The sequence below is a fragment of the Lacerta agilis genome, chromosome 5, assembly GCF_009819535.1.
Source record: "Lacerta agilis isolate rLacAgi1 chromosome 5, rLacAgi1.pri, whole genome shotgun sequence".
Lineage (NCBI taxonomy): Eukaryota > Metazoa > Chordata > Lepidosauria > Squamata > Lacertidae > Lacerta > Lacerta agilis.
In genome coordinates this window covers 38307185-38327087 of record NC_046316.1, presented here as the reverse complement: position 1 = coordinate 38327087, position 19903 = coordinate 38307185, and the positions used below count along the sequence as shown (strand labels likewise).

The 19903-nt window shown below is 41.0% G+C and overlaps 1 protein-coding gene across 1 annotated transcript in view; it reads left to right on the top strand.

The window, feature by feature from the left end:
* MGMT (O-6-methylguanine-DNA methyltransferase) overlaps window positions 1–6439 on the top strand; it is a 159747-nt gene extending 153308 nt beyond the window's left edge. Inside the window, exon 5 of the mRNA XM_033149405.1 lies at window positions 5576–6439. Within this exon, the coding sequence (XP_033005296.1) occupies window positions 5576–5707 (132 nt within the window). The 3' untranslated portion in view covers window positions 5708–6439. The remainder of the gene's footprint in view (window positions 1–5575) is intronic.
* The last annotated feature ends 13464 nt before the right edge of the window (window positions 6440–19903 follow it).

Here is a 19903-nt window from a genome sequence, read left to right as displayed (position 1 = left end):
GGTCAGGGTATGGTTTATATAAATTTGACCTTTACGAAAGTTTTGTAGTAGCAAAAACAAAAAAACAAAAACGCTCAAGAGTCTGACCAAATCAGCCAATTTAAAGTTTCATCAGTTTAAAAGCCATTAATAGTGCAAGACATTAGGATGTTTGCAATATATGGAAGGAAAGAGTGCCTAGTGCCTGGGCAGTGGGCTTTCTGCCCCTGTATTACAGATCCTAAAAATACATTTGCACACAAAAAAAGTTACAAGTGATTTTGTATGTAGCTCTTCAAAAGCTTTTTTAAAAAATGTGTTCAGCTTATGCTGACAATTCAATATGAGGACAAGTTCCTTCCTTAAAAGTTTTGTGGCTCAAAACTTATGCTCTCTCCACACACCCCAACTTTTACAATTTAACATAACTGGTATGCTAATATGCTAGTATGAGAAAAGCTACTTTTCCTGGCACTTGCTGAAATCCTAATACATGTTACTAATTAATTCATTATATGTTGTTTCCATTTGTCTTATTTTAGTTTGTTTATTTACTTCATGTATTCATTGACTGATGAATTGATTCATACAATTTATATTCTGCACCTTCACAAGATTCCCAGGGCAGCTAACAATGTCATAAGAAACAATGGAAAAACTAATAATAATAATAATAATAATAATAGTAACAATAATAATAATAGCAGTCACCACAACAAAATGGCACACAGGTATACATTCAGATGGACTGTAGAATCTAAACTGCTCTAAGCTAAAAATTCTAACACCAGACATTCTTAAAAGCCTGGGGAAACTAAAATCTTTTCACCTGATGCCTTAACAGTAAAGTGGGCACCAAGCCTGACTTTGCTCAAGAGAGAATTCCAAAGGCCATGAACCACTGTTGACTAGGAATTAAGTCCCATTGAACTGAAGAAGTGGTATCTGAAGAAATGTGCATGCACACAAAAGCTCATACCAAGCACAAACTTAGTTGGTCTCTAAGGTGCTACTGGAAGGAATTTTTTTATTATTTTTGATTGAACTGAAGACTTCTAAGTAAACATGAGCTCTTAAAACGTTTTTCTTTTTTAAAACAAACACCTAACTACACATTCTTCGCAACAAACATTGGTTGCTCATTGCCTAATTATCTCTGTCCTGCTCTAATTACTAAGTTTCCTGATTGGCTCATCACATTACTTCCTGTTTCTGGTGTCCCCACTCACCAAACTTGAGATAAGATCTTCTCAGATAAACTAAAAAATTTCCCTGGGAATTCTACCATTCCCCAGGAATGTTTAAAGCAAGAGGTTAAGCATGCAAAGTAGAACTATCAGAATGTGTTTGGTGAAAAGGAGTAGGAAGAAAGAGTAAGTATCCCCCACCCAGTTTAAGGAGGAAGCCTCTGTTCTCATCACAGTGAGGCATAAAGTTTCACCTGTCTAAGAGCAGTGCAGAAGTAGGCAACGAGGTGCCCTCCCATCAGTCCCAGCCAGCATGGCCAGTAGTCAAGTAAGATGAAAGTTGTAGTCCAAAATGTTTAGAGGGTACCATGTTAGCCAGACTAGAGTCCAAAACACAAGCCTGCCACCCCTCAGCACTGAGACCTGCTTCCTCTGACAGTCGATCTCAAGAGTCTCAAGTCAGGATGTTCACTTGTCATTTGGTAATTGCAAGACTGGCTACCTTGGTCCGTGTTGCCTGCTATCCCACTAGGTCTGTGCACATGTGGAAAGTTCCTCAGCCAGCTAGTGAAAGAGGCTTTCACTGGTTGGAGTGGGCAACGGGTCACCTGCATGGCCACCCTTTTGTGGGTAAGTTCTTTTGCAGTGGTCAGGAAGCACTCATGGTCCTTGGTGAAGTCAACCCACAACAGGTGGTTTAGTTCAGGATTATTCACTAATGTCATCAGTGGCTGTATCACGTGAGTGCATCTTGGTGGGAGATTTCCAGTTCTCTGTGCTGATGACTGGCAAGTATACCTGACCCTTCCTTACCACATTTGGATGATAGCCTTGAAAGTTACCTGGGATGTGGGGGTTTAAAAGGATACTCACATAGATCTCAATTCAGAATACACCTTTATCGTATGGAGGGTCATTTGGCACTAAACTTTCTTTCTAACAGAGGGCATTGGTCACATCCATTTCAGTTATCCCAGAAGCAGGCATAAGAAGTTCTCTACAAGTCCAATTTTATGGATCACATTTGCCAAATACGTTTTGTAAGACAAATGCAATATTGGTTCTGATTGTACAGTGCAAAAGAACTGGCGGCGATGTTCCCAAATTTGTGAATATAGCTACTGCAAAAAGCTCTTATATCAGCTTTGTATCTCATGTTGCTTTGTGTGATCTGTCCATAATGTCTGCCATTCTATTTCTAATTTCTTACCCACCATTTCCCCTCATTTGACTTTCTAAGCTTCTTTTGTGGGGAGGTGGATCATTTTTACTGTGGAAATCGAGAACAATATTTTCAGGAAGAGCTGGAGTCAGCTGAAAAACATGCTCTGTATGTTCCAAAAGGCAGAATTTGGCAATACAAGAGGAAGCTCATTTAGGGCTGCCTAGTGAGAGTCGTTAACAAATCCACTAATAAGTTATGGGGATTGGAGTCACATTTACTCTGCTACTTGATTTGAAAAGTAGTTATCATGAGAACCAGGCTGTTTTTGTGCTGACTCTGATATAATACACCTGTTAAACCTTCTGATGCTGGGATTGAGAATTTTTACATGTGGTGTACTAAATATGTGCAACAAAACACAGCAGTGGGGTAGCAAACACTGTTCTTGTTCTGCTAATCTATGCTTTCATATAAGCCTTATTAGGGCAGAATTCTCCAATTTTTGTGGAATTGGTTGCCTTTGATTATTGGATCAGCTTTTCGTTATGCTTGCGGGGAGGAGGGAAGAATTTGGCAGCCTTTTCTGGTCCTGGATTCATTAATTTCCACAAGGGAGAGGCCAGTTTTACAGCACTCACAGCTTTCTCAGTAACTATTCTCAGGGCCCAGCTATATGCAAGGGCAGCATCCACATGGTTCCTGTCCATGTCTTGAGGGTACCACCCACACCAGCAATGGCAGTCCTGGTGGAGGTCTGACTCATATGATCAAAGATCCAAATAATGGTCATTTTTACCCATTACCCAATGTAACAAGGAAACAGTTGTGCAGCAGTTATTGGCATCCATCTGCCTCAAGAGACAATAGAGCAGGCATAGACAAACTCAGCCCTCCAGATGTTTTGGGACTACAACTCCCATCATCCCTAGCTAACAGGACCAGTGGTCAGGGATGATGGGAGTTGTAGTCCCAAAACATCTGGGGGGCCGAGTTTGCCTATGCCTGCAATAGAGTGTGCCTCCAGGGGAGGGCTGAAATCAAACTACAGCATTAGCAGCACCAAAGTGACCTCCCTGGGGTGCAAACCTGGGCTGAGTGGATGGAGGGCCTAGGCTACCCAGACGGCAAGACCTCCCCCCCCCCTCGGCCTCACTGATGTGATCCAAAGGAAAGCAGAGCAGTACATTTGGCACCAGCTTGGCTGCAGGAGTTGCCAGAAGGAGGCGCACAAGGCCTCATCCAATCGTCTTAGGAATTCCTCCCCGGATTTGTGTAGGGCTTGCTCTTTAGCCTTTTCTTCTTCTAAATATATCCTGCAAGGCAGTGGGGGTTTAGGATCTGAGCTTTCCTTCTCCTAAATGGGATACCTAACCAGGTTGATGAGCCCCATCTGCCCCTTGTGCAGCAGTAATCATGCTAAAAAGGTAGCGTGTACATTTTGCAGACGTGATCCAAAATGTGTATTAACTAATGGGAACAGATCCCTAGCACGCTCTTTCAAGTAGAAGGAAAGAGAGTGTTTCTTTATTTTTTAAAAGATCATGACGATTATTTCTTCCTCCTTGGTTGTGTCCACATTCATTGTGTGATTTAGAACTCTGGAGCATGATGTTGTGGTGAACAGGCATAATATTGAATGGGCCAAACTGCAAACTCATGTTACATCTGAAATTACTGCACTTGGGGTTTTAATTTAATTTTCAAAAAATTATGAGCATCAGTAATGCTGTTTGATAAAACAATCTTCCACTAATACAGTGGATTACATATTCATAAATTTGTTAAAGTCTCTCCTTTACCATAGATTTACTATCAGTAGTATGTTAGCTGCTGTACAGAGAAAACATGTTTCCTATACAGTAGGTATGCAATAAGTATGTGGCAAGAACAAGAATAACAGGCAAGAGTAAAGTGATAATGGTACTTAGAATAGGCTTGATTTTATAAAGATGCTGCTTAGTAGATGAGTCTTTGGATCAGATACTGATTTTCAGAGTAGAACAGGGGAACTAACAGAAACTGTGATGGCAAATGTCAAGGATAAGGAGTTGCATAGTGGTGGAAATGGTAGGAGGGAACAAACAGTCTATTTGTGGGTGAGCTTTCATAGGACATGCAAATTAAGTCTGAGGAAAAACTAGGAAAAGAAACCCAGACAGGACTGGAGAACAAACCTTAAATGTGTAAGGACTAAGTTGTGGAGCTGTCAACATAGGTGTTTCCAGCAACTTCAATATACAGTTTTGGTGGATGCATTCACCAAAACTGTATAATGAAGTTGCCAGAAACACTTACGTTTCTATGTGGTTGGCCACTGTGAGAACAGGACGCCAAATGAACATTTTGTCTGATCCAGCAGGGCTCTTGTTGTGTTCTTAGTAGAAAGACCTGAGAATAGCTTAGGCTTAAGTCTTGGAGGCCTTCCACAGTTGAAAGTGTCATCATGGCCGTTTTTGTCTCTCCTAGTTGAGTTTGTCTAATTGCCTTTTAAATCACTGGCCATAATATATTGTGGCAGAGTGTTCCATATTTTCACGCAGCATGTGAAGTGCTTCCTTTTGTCTGTCCAAAATATGCTGCCAATCCGTTTAATTCGATGACCTCAAGTTCTAGTACTGTGGAACTAGAAAAGGGGAGAGGGAGGAATCCTCTATCCACTTTCCCCACAGTATGTGTTACGGTATAAACCTCTGCCGCCGCCGCCACCCCTAACTTTTTTTCTAAACACACAAGCCCCAGACCACCCAGTCTTTCCTCATTAGGAGTGCGCTCCAAATCCTTAACGGTTTTGGTTGCTGTTTCCTGCATCTTTTCCAGCTCTTTGATTTGATTTGACTTCTAAGGTGAGGCAATGCCATGTTCACTTGTAGTTGCAGCAATGGGCAGTTATTGGACTTCCAGTGAAGTGAATGGGGGAATTCTTAAAACATACAGGATCGCTCTCATGCGCAAGAAATAACTGGACTCTTGACTATTTCCTTTCTCTGCCTGAGTGAAAAAGGAATACACAAACACAACACAACACACACATATGTGCATTGCTTGGTACCCATGAAGGCTTTCCCCTGTTTGCTCCATTAATATGTCTAACCTTACTGACCCCCAAGTGGGCACTGCTGGATAAAATTTATGCAAATAAGAGGATAATAATAGTTGACCACAGGAAGGGCATTTTCAAATGGGAAGGGTGAAAAAATATTTCAGAAGCATTATTTTTCTTTGTGTATTTGTGTGTCTTTTTCAGGTCCCTATTATAATACCGTGCCACAGAGTGATTTGCAGCAGTGGACAGACTGGCAACTACACAGGAGGAAGTCATCTGAAAGAGTGGCTTTTGTCACATGAGAAGCTTCAGAAGGAAAAGTTAGCATATTGATGCAGTTCAGGCACAGCTGTTATTCAGCCAAAACACATAACCAAAGATACTTGGCTTATAACAAGCTTTCAGAACACACAGTAGAATTCAGGAAAATGGTAAATATTTGAGTGACATATAAATATAATACAACATCCGAAGCGAAATGTGTGGTGGCACTACTATATTAAAAAAGCTGAATGTGTCCTAAGGGATACAGCTTGTATGCCCTTTCTTGTTTTTACATTTTACAGCAGAATGAGTACAGCGGACTGTGCCTGTTGTGCATGTATTTTGTTCCCATCTCTAGTGCTGTTTTGTTCTATTTTTAATGTCCATTAAAGCAAGGATAAGGGAGTGGGAGGGGCATGGCAAATGTTAGATGCAACTGCCCCTCTAAGGAAGCATCTGGCTCGCAGAGGGGACAGCCGGGAATCCACAGCCTTCGCGTGTATTCGGAGAGCCAAATTAAATGCATAAGCTTCAACACACACCTCCCCCTGTTCCTGCCTGGATTTGTATTTGTCCAAATTGAAAAGCTTGTACCTCTGCCAGGCTTGGTGCCCAAGATTCTCCTGTTTTCTTTGATGTTTGAACTGTTGAAATGATGTTTTACGTAAACAGTTGTTAATGAAACGCACTGAAAACCCATTCAAAAGGAAACGGCTATTGAATTGCCTATTCACAGCTTTTCTTTTCAGATCATTGTAGATGGCTTAAAAAGATATGAATAAAAATATTTTGTCTCCATTAGCATTGCTTGATGTAGGCAGAAAAAACAGATGCTGAAAAGCAGTTCAATGGCAAAACAAATAGTTTTATAAAAAATTATGCTGCTGAGTTAGTTACCTTTTGCTGTAATTTAGAAGTATAATTTTTTAAAAAAACAACATTTCTGATCAACAGCGCTTATGGTTTTTTCTTAGCATTTGCTTTTTAAAATTTTTCACATAGGTTATCCATTACTCGGGATTATAAAAAGCAAGAGCTATGTATTATATTAAACATATAACACTATCCAGAAAAAATATAGTCAGCCAAAGGACACTGAAGCTAAACTTTCTGGTTATTTAAAAAGAACTCAATGTAAGTAAAATATCACAAACCACCAGAAACTCAAATTTTCATTGAGGGAATCATAAATAGTAACAAAGTAATACTGATTTTTATATTTTTATCACATTCTTACATATGTTGTTTTAGAAGACTGATTGCTAACAAAAATTATTGTGTTAGGTTACTCCATTAATGTTGTAATACTGAGATGTTAGAATTACTTTATTAAAACCTGTTATGCATGTGCAAGTTGTCTATGTATATAAATATAATACAGCATATAATATACGGAGAAAATAAACTATACCCTACTGTACAATATAAGGCTGTATTTTATCAAGGGTTTCTGGTGGCAATATAAACCATGAAAGGAAGGCTCAAGTGGTTTGTACATGTCAGCAAGAGCCCAAGATAAAAATATAGCCTTATAATATGTATAGTTTGAGTGTATTCTTTCTTTCTTTTCCCCATATGTGAATACCAACCAAAGGAAATTACAAACTTTCACCTTTCTTGCAGATATTTCCATTCCAGGTATTTCTTTCTAATAGACACTTACTTGCCCATCTCAAAAAAATAATTCATTCATCCTGTGAAGAATGTACCACTGTTTACTACTGCTGCTATTTAGCATACGTTTAGTTCCAGCTGTATGCTGGGGACATGGAAGGTATAAATAGAGGTGTTCAGGGAATAACAGAATCAAACTGTAAAGCATTTTTAGACTAGATTACCAGATTCCAGTTTTACATTCAGAGCATTTCAGTCAGTCAGGGGTGGGGGGGAAACTTTATATGAGGCCTTTTCCTTGAATGTCCTCAGAGTACTTCAACTAATGGGAATCCCAGTGGAATAATTAGGTCTCCCTCTGGCTTGCATGCATTGTGTGTCAGAATCTAAAAACCCGGCCATCCTCTGACAGATTGATGATATCTTTGCAATATCAGGTGTTTCCTATGGTCTGCTCTTTGCGATTTTAAAACCGAGGGTCAGGTTTTCATACGCCGCTCATGTATACATTTTTACATTTCCCTAACATAGCAGCTTATCTAGTACAACATTCTGCTGTGGAAAATACAGCTGCTTTGTGGAGAGAGTAAGCCTTACCTGATGTGCACACAGTATGTAGAAGTAACATGTTCTGTTACAATTTTGTCTGGCACAGCAAAAGCATTATTCAGGAAACCATTTTTCCCTTTGAAGAGGGGGGGGGGAGTGGAAGTCAATTTAGACACAAAGCAATAGCCCCAAAGTATTGCTGCACAGGGGGTGGGAGCATTTCTGAATAATGACAGAAATTCATTCACTGCAAAAGGCAAGAGATTTTGCCGGCTGACTAACATATTTTCATGAGCTGGCATCTCCTATGTTTATTTTTGTGTGTTGTAGGCCAAGCTGCTTATTCTTTTGTCGGCGTATGTTTCCAACAGAGGGCACTATAACTCAGAAGAATTTAGACTCGTGTGTTTTACAATGTGTTTAGGAGATGCTCATTCACTACTTTTTTCCCCTGCTGTTTAAGAATGAATTTGAAAATGAACAGCCAAACTGAAATCTCTGAGCTGCCTTATTTGCAGTGCTTCAGACTGTCTGCCTCAGGAATTAGCTGTCTAGAAGTATTACAGGCCTGCAATCTTCATCCCACGTACGTATTGTGAAAGGTGCTGTAGTTACATAGTAAGATGAAGAATGGCCTTCCTTTTGCCAGTGATTTCCGAGATTGCTAATGATGCCCAAACTACAACCTGGCGTGACCACTAATGAAGAGGGCTGTGATAGTAGAACCTCTAGGGGGTTCTCATAGGGAAAAAAATGAATCCATGCTGCTGCTTATGTGTGATCTTAGCATTCTTTCTACGTGCTGATAATGCTCGTGCCCTTGTACGATGTCTTAATAAGTGCGTAGTATCCTTAATTTGGCGTGACTGCTTCTCACCATAACGAAATACTTAGCAGAACACAACCAAGAATTTAGTAGGCGACAAAATGGCATTTAATGCACCTTTGTTATCTTTTGCGGTGCAAGGAGCACATAGCAGCCTCGTACACCACTGTGTTGTAATAGTAGCAACACAACCAGATCAGAAACACTGGCATTTTTTTCTGGCCTCCCCCTGTGGTGAGTTTGCCAGTATAAAACCCGTTGTTTGTCCTCTGTCTCTGAGGGATTTCTCTGTCCTGTCATAAGTCTTGATATATACCCTGAGGTTTCCTACTGAGGAACGCAGCGATGGCAGCATGGTTCAAGCTGGCATTGTCTTATGTGGCTTTAACTACAACTTCAAGAATAAACCCTGCAGGGAAAGACAGTCACTTGGAATAGTCATGTGCTATGTGCTACGACCCTCTAGCCTAGTTAGAGGGTCACAGCACAGTTTATGAAAATACATATGTAAACTTGATTGTATTTTTTTATTTTAAAAAATACCCCCAAAATGAATTAAAGAAAACTCTGGAAACAAGAGAGCTATGTTCCTTTTACTTGGAATTGGGTTCCACTGACCTATCAAGTTTCCTTCCATTCAGCCTTGCAGTGCTTTGAACTGCTGACATTGAGACACTGTGCAGCCAGGCACGACAGCTGGCTCGGCAGCATCTAATACCAACACATGCTGTTTTAGCCCATTTCCAGAGACTAAGATAATGAAAGATTCAAAAATAATATTTGTTTTGGTGGAACTACATTTATAATGAAATAGATGCCCTTGACCAAGGAAGAAGCTGGATTTTGCAATGGGTCATTTACCCACTTCCCTCTGTTCAACTCATATAAAATGTGTGTTACATAAAAACTAAACCATGTGGAAATGTGTGAGGTTTTTTTGGCCAAGAATATAGTATCCCAGTATCAAACTGCCCTGCAGGGTTGTTTGGTAGACAAAAGATGGCTCTGGGCTAATATTTTACATGATAGAATTTTTTTTTTTTTTTTTTGCATGTCCGATAAAAGGAATTTGCAAGCCAGGATTTGTAAGCGCCTCAAAATTCATGCAATTGGCATCTGTCCCAGGGCTCGTGATGCAGTGAAATGTGCAGGGTGCGGTAACCTTGCTGAATCTAAGCAGGTGAAACCACCTGGCAGCCCATTGAGCTACACAATGGAAGAAAAGTTGGATATAAACATGGTCTGTTCAAACTTTCAACCAATTACACTTGCGAAAGCACTTTTTGGATTTAGACACCAATCTTGCTTTCTCTTTTTTATATTAAGTAGCTTGGTGTCACATGTGGAGCAACTCAGAATATGACCCATAGTATTTCTACTTAACTCACGCAAGTGGAGGGTGAGATACCTAATTTTAATCTCTTTTTCACTTCTGTTTGATATAACCTCTTAATTTGCCTAGGTAAGAATCATGCAGTTCTCCAAGCAATATTATTACTGTCAATATGATAAAGTTATAGACATACTAAAAAAATGAAGAGTACATTCGAACTACGTTTCCCTATAAATATCATGGATCATTACTTTTCATAGTGTTTTTTCCACAACGTTTTGACAAATGCTAACTTGCCGTAATTTTAGATTGTGCCAGATGTAATACTCATTTGTGTTTTTAATATTTATTCCTGATTTTTACTTTCCAGGTACATACTGTTAAAGGGAATAATTGGGGGGCTTGTTCCCCATCTTTACTATAAGAGTAAAATCCATTAAAAAGAGATTGCTTGAAGTACAGAAATACAGAGAGAGGCCTGTAAGATTTATGTACTATTTTATGAATAATCACACCATAAAAATCTTACAGGAATGTAAAAATCCTTGAATTACAATAAGGTTTAATTGTAATTCCTGCTATATTCTTGGTGAAATTAATCGAATTGTATTTCCTCCATCTTATCTCTCTTCTATCCATTTCTATAGCCCCTTTTTCCTGCTTGACTAAAACCGACTTTAAAAACTGGAAAATATTACTGAGAGCACTTTCTGTTACCGTCAAAGTGGCAAGATATAACATTGATGTGCAAATTGGTCATACAGCTTCATAGCTTGTCAAAAGGCTGTGCTATTTTTGTTCCAAATAGCATACATAGTGTATGAGCAATAAATAAATACATTTAATACAGCACATGGGGGGACAGGCCCCCAAATTGTTCCCTTTAACAAATTGAATATATTGGGGGGAGTAGAATTACACTGGAAGAACCCCCAAAAGGTAGGCTCTCCTCCATTTTTTCCCCTGATAGATTTTAAAGTCCCAAGCCATCATTTGGTTCCTGCATTTCCTTTTGCTTTCCTTCTTGTTTTTTAAATAAGGAACAAACATTCTAATAGCACAAATGCATTGTTGGATGTTTAATTGTTTTTGCCTTTGTTAGCTATGGTGCATGTTGTAATGATATCCCCCCAACCCCCACTCTGTTGGAAAGCTTTTGATTTAGAAGTTGGTATTTAAGAAGCTGAAGTTAACATCAATTTTATTCTTTATCAGCTTTGGAGACATTAAGGTTTAAAATGAGCTCTGCGCTGAATGCTGATCCAGACCAGCCTCTGGTCTGTGTGAAGTTATGTGTAGGTGGCAGTTAAAAGCTGGAGGCCAAGAACTGGAGAAATTGCAGGTACCAATGTGTCTTTAAGTGACTAAAGGCTGTAGTCCAAAGTCTTCTGGACGAACTGGCACCAGCTGCAGACAGATGGAAAATGTCTGGGCTCCATCACCTTCAAGTCTGTCCCGACAAGGATCTATATATTAGGGTTGGCGAGTGGATAAAGAAGTCAGCAATGGTAGCTGTGTGGTAAGGTGAAAATTGACGTGAGCACCATAGACTGACAGTGCTTTTGATTGATGAAAGGATATTGTTAACAAGCCTTTAAAGTTTCTCATTAATGCTTCCACCACCCCCCACCCACTGAAGCCCCCAAGGAGGGGGGAGGGCTTCATACAGACCTTTAGATAGATTGCATAGTTTGTGTTATTTAAATACCTTGTTAAATTATTTTATTTAATGCTGCATGTTTGCTTACCATGCACTGAATAGCATAGAACCGAACTATGTGAACAAAACTTGAAGTACCCCAGTCCTTTTTAGATGCTGCATGTTAAATAATGGGATATGCTGAACTTGCATCTTCAGCATAGGAATTTACACAGCAGGGTTACACCAGAGACTGTCACCATTACCGGTAGTAGCTGCAATATGGAAGCATCACCCAAAGCTGTTGAAAGTTGCATTCTAAATAGAGAAGGGTACAGAATGTTGATGGGCTTGGGGTCTGCTCGCCTAGGTGATAGCTTTGCAGCCTTTTTGCCAGATCGGGACAATCTACATCGGGGGTCTGCAACCTGCGGCTCCGGAGCCGCATGTGGCTCTTTCACACCTTTGCCGCGGCTCCGCCGGCTGTGCCTGTGCCCTCCTCTTCTCCTCCAGCTGGCCGGCGGCGGCCCGCCCTCCAGCTGGCCAGCAGCCTGCCCCCAAGGCTGAGGCAGGCGCTGCTGCTCTGCTCATGCGCCGTGCCTCGTTTATGCCAGCGCAGACGCAGCAGCAGACAGCAGCAGTTTCCCTCCTTGGCGCCTGGCCTGGAGCTGCTGCTGCTGGCGTGGAGCTGCTGCTGGCTCAAGGCGACGACGACAGGTAGGCAGCTGCGGGCTGGGCCAGGGGCGGCGGGCGGCGAGCAAGGGTGAGGAGGAACAAGCCCTCTTTTAAAAAATTGTAGAGGAAGCGGGGCCTGCCTGGAGGCATCCTGGACGCGCCCTCCCCACCCCCAACATTAACCTCTTGGAGATGTGTAACTATTGTAGAAAAGGACCGATGGATATCAACCTCACTCCCCCCAGTTCCACTGCTCGCAACCCCTGATTTTGCAAATGCTGGCTAGGTTGCTGGGGAGGAAACAAGCCCATCTAAGGATGTGTGTGTGTGTTGGGGGGGGGGATGAAGTGGAAAATCAGAGTAAAGCCAGCAAATGGTCTGGAGGAGAGGTGTACGTGTGTGTGTTGGGAGGCTAAGGGGTCGTTGTCCTTGGTGAGCTCTTCAGGATTAAGGGCAACAGGCGCTCCTCTTAATTTGGGAGTCAGTTCCATTTAACTCGGCGGCTCTTACTCCTGAGTAGACGCGCCTAGCATTTTTCACTTCCGAGGGTGTTGCATCTTGAAGTGGCACCTTCACAGCGCAGCCCCGTGTTTGTCTACTCAGAAGTAAGTCCCATTGCGCTCCATGGGACTTACTTGCGGGTAAGTTTGCAGCCTTTCAAAGACTTTAACCAGAGCACTTAGCAAATCCCCGCTGAGGTCCATCGGGATTTAGGTCCTGGTAAAACGGGCCTAGACAGGACTGCAGCATAACCGATTATGCAACCTGCAAAGGACTAAAGGCGTGTGTTGTTACTATTGAATAGAATAAATCTTCATTGTCATTGTCCCCTTGTGTGAAACAACGAAATTGCTCTATTAAGCGCCATAGTGGGATTTGATGGTGTGTTGTTGTTGTTGTTTTTAAGGGGGCATGCACGGGCCTTGAGTGAAAAACGCACTCACCCTTTTGCTTATATTGTTAGAATCATAGAACTGTGGAGTTGGAAGGGACACCCGAGGGTCCTCTAGCAGCCCAACCCCCGGCAATACAAGTATCTCAACACGTGCTCTCCCATCCAGTTTGAAACCATACCGGGCCCTGCTTAGTTATTTAACTTAGTAGTTGCCTAACATGGGGGTTGGGGTGGGAGTCTCTGGGCAATTTGCCATCAAGCAAAAATTTTGCTGGTCCTCTTCCTTATATTATCACCGTTCTTAATGCTATTTATTAGTTGCCTAACACAGGGGAGTCTCCAGAAGCGAAAGGTTCGTTGAGACCTCTTACTTGTATTACTATTATTGGTAACATTAATATTGTTATTATTTCATTTGTTGGTTGCTTGGGGGAGCCTCTGTGTGACTCAAGCAGCATCTGCATTGGGGTATACTGCAATTGGGAGGGACTGTGTTGTTTGCTAGTGTTGTTTGTGTTGTTTGCTAGGGCTTTCAAAAAGGTGTTGAACGGCCTTATTTGCACATGGTTATGCATACCAGTCTCAGTGCTGCCTGGGTTTCAGTATTGCCAATCCTCTTGGTTGACACAGCATTCAGAAAGAGCTTTCAAACTAGGTGTGCTGGAAAAGATCCTGAGGGGTTTCTTTTTTTTTAAGTATGGGCAGTAAAGTATCATGAAACTCAGTTAGTTGGTCTGAAGATAATGTCCCCCGTAAATAGAATGTTAAGTTTATGCTGCAGTGTGAGTTTATTCAAAGCATTAACAGGCAGTGCATGGAGCCAAGACTGGATTGTTAGTTGAAATACATATATACATATACATATATATGCAGTGTTATATTTGTTTTAAATGTTGCAATGGTTTTGCGGCTCCCAGTTTTTTTTTTTCCTTCGGAAACGGGTCCAAGTGGCTCTTTTTGTCTTAAAGGTTGCAGACCCCTGATCTACATGGTGTGACTTGACAGTTGGCTAGTATTTGGTAGTGGCATTGCATGCATCATGACTGGCAGACTAGAGGCAAGATGGAAGGTGATCATGGACAGCAAGTCTGCATGCGGCTCAGTCTGTGCGAGGCGCGCACAGCTCTACAGGACCAGGTTGCCACCCTTTAGGTTGTTTAGGTCACTTGACTAGAAGGTGGTACTGCAGCATATCAGGGTCATTTTCAGTGTTGGAAGAAAGGATGCCAGAAACTGCCTCCCTGGCAAGCTACCACGAAGCACTTGTTACGCACTGCCAGAATTTCTAGCTGAAGACCTTGGTGCTTTACAACATGCATAATGGATACCGCTGCATGGGATTCAACTACAGCTATGAGTGGAGACAGGTGACAACGTCGTAAATACAAGGACATTTCTTCAATGGGCTGGTTCACATGATATGGGTAACCCAAACAATTGCAAGCTCCTTTACTCCTGTTGCAGGCCACTTTACCCCTCCCGAGTCTGTGTTCTGGGCTACAGCTCATGCTAAGCAAGAAAAAGAAGAGTTTGGATTTGATATCCCGCTTTATCACTACCCTAAGGAGTCTCAAAGCGGTTAACATTCTTCCTTTCCCTTCCTCCCCCACAACAAACACTCTGTGAGGTGAGTGGGGCTGAGAGACTTCAAAGAAGTGTGACTAGCCCAAGGTCACCCAGCAGCTGCATGTGGAGGAGCGGAGATGCGAACCCGGTTCACCAGATTACGAGTCTACCCCTCTTAACCACCACACCACACTGGAGAGTTTAATCATGAGCGTAGGTTCAGTTATTAATAACAAACTTGGTGTAGTTTAGTGTGCAGGAGTAAAAAAGAATAGGGGAAGCAATGTTAGTGTGATCTGTCCAGGAGCCTGTCCATGCAGTCTTAGTAAACCATGGTTTGGTTTACCATCTCATACAACCAAGGCCAATAGAGAATACTTTACTACTTGGTTAGTTGGTCAAATTGGCCTTCGTTATCCCAAGGCACGCTCTATTGTTTCAGTGATGCTTATTACCATTATATTTCAAGACTGCCCAAATTAAATTGTAGGTGCATAGAAATAACTGATTCTGATTCATAACCAGTATTATTGATCACAGTGTGCACAAAACACAGAAGAATGACAGTCCCTGACCAGGAGGCTCCCCTGACCATAGAGAAGATAAGGTAGAATGGAAATCTCAAATGTGGATGGGGGCTATAGTATAGCAACATCTAGCAAGGCTAAGATATCTCATCCCTACTTTAAATATTGACTGCTTTCAGAATGTGAGCCACAAACTCAGGGTCCAGGTGGTATACAACTTTCTCATATTGCTAATCGCTGTCTATCCAAGCTTCCAGGCACGTATGAGTTAACTGACAATCTCTTTCCACTCACACAAGTCTAGCCATACCTCCTTGATTTTTGTGGGATGGCTGGACATGTCCCTTGGCTACCCATAGCTTCGGGTACATGGATGAAGAAACCATCTCTTGAACATGAGAAGAGACCTGCTGAATCAGACCAAAGACCCATCTAGTCCAGCATCCCGCTCTCATGGCAGTCAACCAGATGCCCATAGAAGCCAAAAGCAGGTCATGAGCACAACAGCACTTTGCCCCACTCGAGTTTCCCAGAAACTGGTATTCAGAGGTTTCCAGTGCTGGAGGTAGTGTGTAGCCATCGTGACTTTTAACCATTGATAGGTTATCCTTCATACATTCATCTATACTTTTAAATCCAGCAAATTTAGGAAGGTGCACTATAGGTTGTTAAGAATATAATGGTACTATATTATGTTAAAAGGTTCAACTAGACAAAGCTGTCTGGGTTACCGGCATTAAAGGGGGGCAAGCAAACAACCTGATGCAGACTGAGCATGTTCACTATCCATGAAACATTGGGAAGAAAAAGCAAGAGGGTGGGGTAGAATGCTGTGTTTTGGGGAATCAACAAACGCACTCCTGTTAGGTGATATGATATACTGCAGTATTTTGTTGCAGGTCCCACTTGCATTTCTTGGCTATTAAGCCTGCGTATCTACTCTTAACATGATTCTAAGTGGAAGTTCATTTTACTTTATGTTCTTGCCTAATCAGTTGATTAAACTACGGATGAGATATTCTCTTTATATGTGGATGGTTCTGAAAATTGGGAGAATAACAGCTCAATAAATCTTGCATAGATATCTGATCCAGTATAATTAATGCTGATGAGTAATCTCAAAGTGCTGCTGCCTTGAGGTAAACAAAATGGAGCGATAGGTGGTCCTTAGCTCTTGCTATGCAGGGTGTCTTACGACAGGTTTAGCGGCAGTGGTAAAGATGGAATAATCCCATTTCTATTCTGGTTTAACACTGACCAATGGGGATGCGGAACAAACAAGGAACACACATTGATTTGAAAGACTAAAGGTATAGGTAACCTCTTCTTGTCTTTAATGCTGTGCTGAAATAGACACTCCTATTTCTCAAAAGTTTTCTTACCCTGCAAATGTGAAGTTTCAGTTTTTTTGCCTTTTTCTTAGAGCACTTTATTTTCCCCTTGTAATTTTGGAGCTTCCCTTATTGTTGCAAGGTGACTGAGCGGAGTTTTCTTTCTTTCTTTCTTTCTTTCTTTCTTTCTTTCTTTCTTTCTTTGGCATTTCTCCGGTGCTTTGCAGCCTCCTTGGCTGCCTGTACATCCCAATTTGAAAAAGCCCTATGCAAGAAGTTACCTTATTCCACCTTCCCCTGAGCTTGAAGCATGGGAGCCAGGCTCCTGAGTTCCAAAAAATCATTGCACCTACTGATTTTGCTTTTTAAGGGAAGTTTTAACTAGAAATAAAGGAGGGGGGGTTCATTTGAAAACACACACAGCCCAGCTGCCAGTAGGCAGAGTCTGTACCAGTAGAGAAATGAATTGTAAATTGTAAAATGAAAAAGGGGCACTCCTGGGCCACCAGGAAAGTTAGGTGAGCACCACAAAATACCTGCACCCCATCCATGGGAATCTGAAACGTATCACACCTTTCGTAATTTTTGAATGCAATTTCTTATCTCATTAATTGACTGAGAGTGGTCAATAGAGGAGAGAAAAATCAGCACAGCACTAGTTTTCATAGAAGACACATCAATCTATTTTCCCAGAATGACAGAGGCTGGGTCAATTGGGCAAGTGTTGGTCATCTAGAAATGCAGCTGTAGACAGCTCTCCTTTTAGCCATGATAGGCAGTAAAAAATAACAGTTTTATTTTCCCTATCTAGTTATGCTTATATGGATAACACCATCATTTCCTATGCCCTGTGTTTTAAAGATGTAAGCTTGAATAGTAAGGAAACCAATAATGCTCCATCATTTTTAGTAATGCTTAGAAATCATTTTGGTCTTCTTTAATATATGATGAAATACCACAAACACATAAATTGACTACAAAATACTGCTTGTTCATATATCATGTATTCAGGACATCTTCCTGGAAGAAACTTGCAACTTGTAGCAGAATTAGGGATATTTTTGGATAAGAGTCTGGAGTTTATTCTTTTCGGTGGAAAACATTAGGGAATTGTTTTATATTAAGGCACAGCAAGGTGGAAAACTTGAAAAATTGAAGACATAAATGTGTAGACCACATCATCAATTCACATGAATTCATAGTGGTGGTGGCTGAAATTCTTAATCTTGTTTACCTGGCTCAAATGTGGAATAATTTTGTTCAAGCAACTGGAGGACATATGAAGTTAAGATAGCAGAACAAACCCATAATTGGTCTAGAATAATTGAAGCTACTGAAACAAGTTGTCTAGACAAAACTGATAGTGTGTGATCAGAGGCTGAACAATAAAATTACACTGTTTTAGCCAAGGAATAGTATAGTGTTTCATGAACTGACGTTCAAATTATTATCTAAGAAAAGTCATGATAGGACTGTTTCCTAGATCTCAGGACATCGGAGTGAAGGTCACGAAAAATTCATTGTCTGGTATATCAGTGGTTCTGGAAATTTAAAGATTTTTTAAATACATTTTTTGAAATCTATTCCACCGCACTGTTCTCAGCTCTGTACCAGATGTTTTGTGAAAAAATAAAAGAAGAAATTAACGTTTAGTTTTAGTCTTGGAACATTGTAGTATTTTTTAAATATTTCTCTATAGCCACTGGACACTTAGGATACAACACTGATCTGTTAAAATGACTGCCAGACTTCCAACTGGATGCTGGAAGTCTCATTATGTTAAACAAGAAACTTGCACAGTTTACAGTCCTGGGTGTGGATTCCAGTTTTATACCAGTAAGATATCCTTGCTTTCTTTCCTTTTGTATCAACTGTTGCATAAAGTATGCAGAGGGAGACAGGCTTGGGCTTCTGTTGTTCCCAATATTTCACTGCAGTAATATGACTAAATAAATAAATAAATAGTTCTGAAGGACCCCAGAATGGCTGTTTGAAGCTTAGGTTTGGTGGCATTAGTGAACATGCTGAATACTTTTCAGTTCTACCAACCAATAGAATTAGTTTTCTTTTATTTCGGAAAACAAGTGTGGTTGTGTGTTTTGTTTTGTTTTTGCTTTGGTTCTTTTTTTGTATCTGCACATGCTGCATTGTGAGATGCTGGAATGGTGTGAGACGTTCTTTATATGGTCACTTGACTGATGGCTATAACTTCACCTGCCACTCTCTGAAATGATCCACTGCCTAAACAGATAGCACAGTTGTAGTAAGGCTGGGAATGGAGTCAATCTGCCTGAGGCTGCTCTCCAGATAGAATCCACGCAGACACCTGAGATGGCCTTTCTATCCAAACGAAATGCCGAACGAATTGCTCATTTGTCTAAAGACCTTTCTATCATTACTATCCTCAGCATGACATGGCCTAATACTTTGGTTTAAAATATTGGTCGTTAGCTGCAGGTTTTATTTTATTTTATTTTATGAGATTCCACAATGTCTTTTGTTGAGAGACTGAGCTGGCACACAGCTTGAATGTAGAAATAGCTTTACTACATTAATGGGGAGAAGGAAGAGTCTCATTCTATTTTCCCATCTTTCTTTCTCATTGTGAGATTTGTGCCAGGGTGACAAAGAGACCACCTATCTCTGCATGCCAGATATATTTGTTGTGCGTTTCTAAACCTTCAAATAATCTAGTATTGCAAGGGGGGGGGGACAGGACGACCACAATCAGTTCACTGGATTTCTGAGATTTGGGGGACATCTATGAAAATCCAGAAAATATTTGAAATATCTTGGATATTTTAAAAAAGCAGCCAGGATAGGCTAAGGGAGGATAATGACTATAGGAAAAGGAACTGGAAAGGTACCTCAGCAATGCAGGTAGGTCATTTACATTCTTGCAGTATTTGGTATAAGGGTTGGTAGGAAATATGGGCACCCATCAGCATTAATAAAAATCACCAGATGCCATAAACAGGTTAGGAAATAGTTCAATCTTAAAGCGACATGGAAACTAAAATATTGATTACCTGAGAGAGAGTTTCATTTCTGGAAGTATATTTTCTTCTTTGTGTGTTATGTCCAGTCCCATGGTGGGAAATCTGAATAAATGCACAGCCCATAAGAGGCAGTGGAGTGTATTGGTTAGGTTACTGGATGGCCTTTGTGTCAGTCACTATCTCTCACATGGTGGTTATGAGAAAAGATTAGGTACACAGCCCTGAGCTCCTTGGAGAAAGGGCAGAATAAAAATAGAAGGCTATAATATCTGTCTCTATTCAGTTTAATTGTGTATTTTTTTATAAGATTC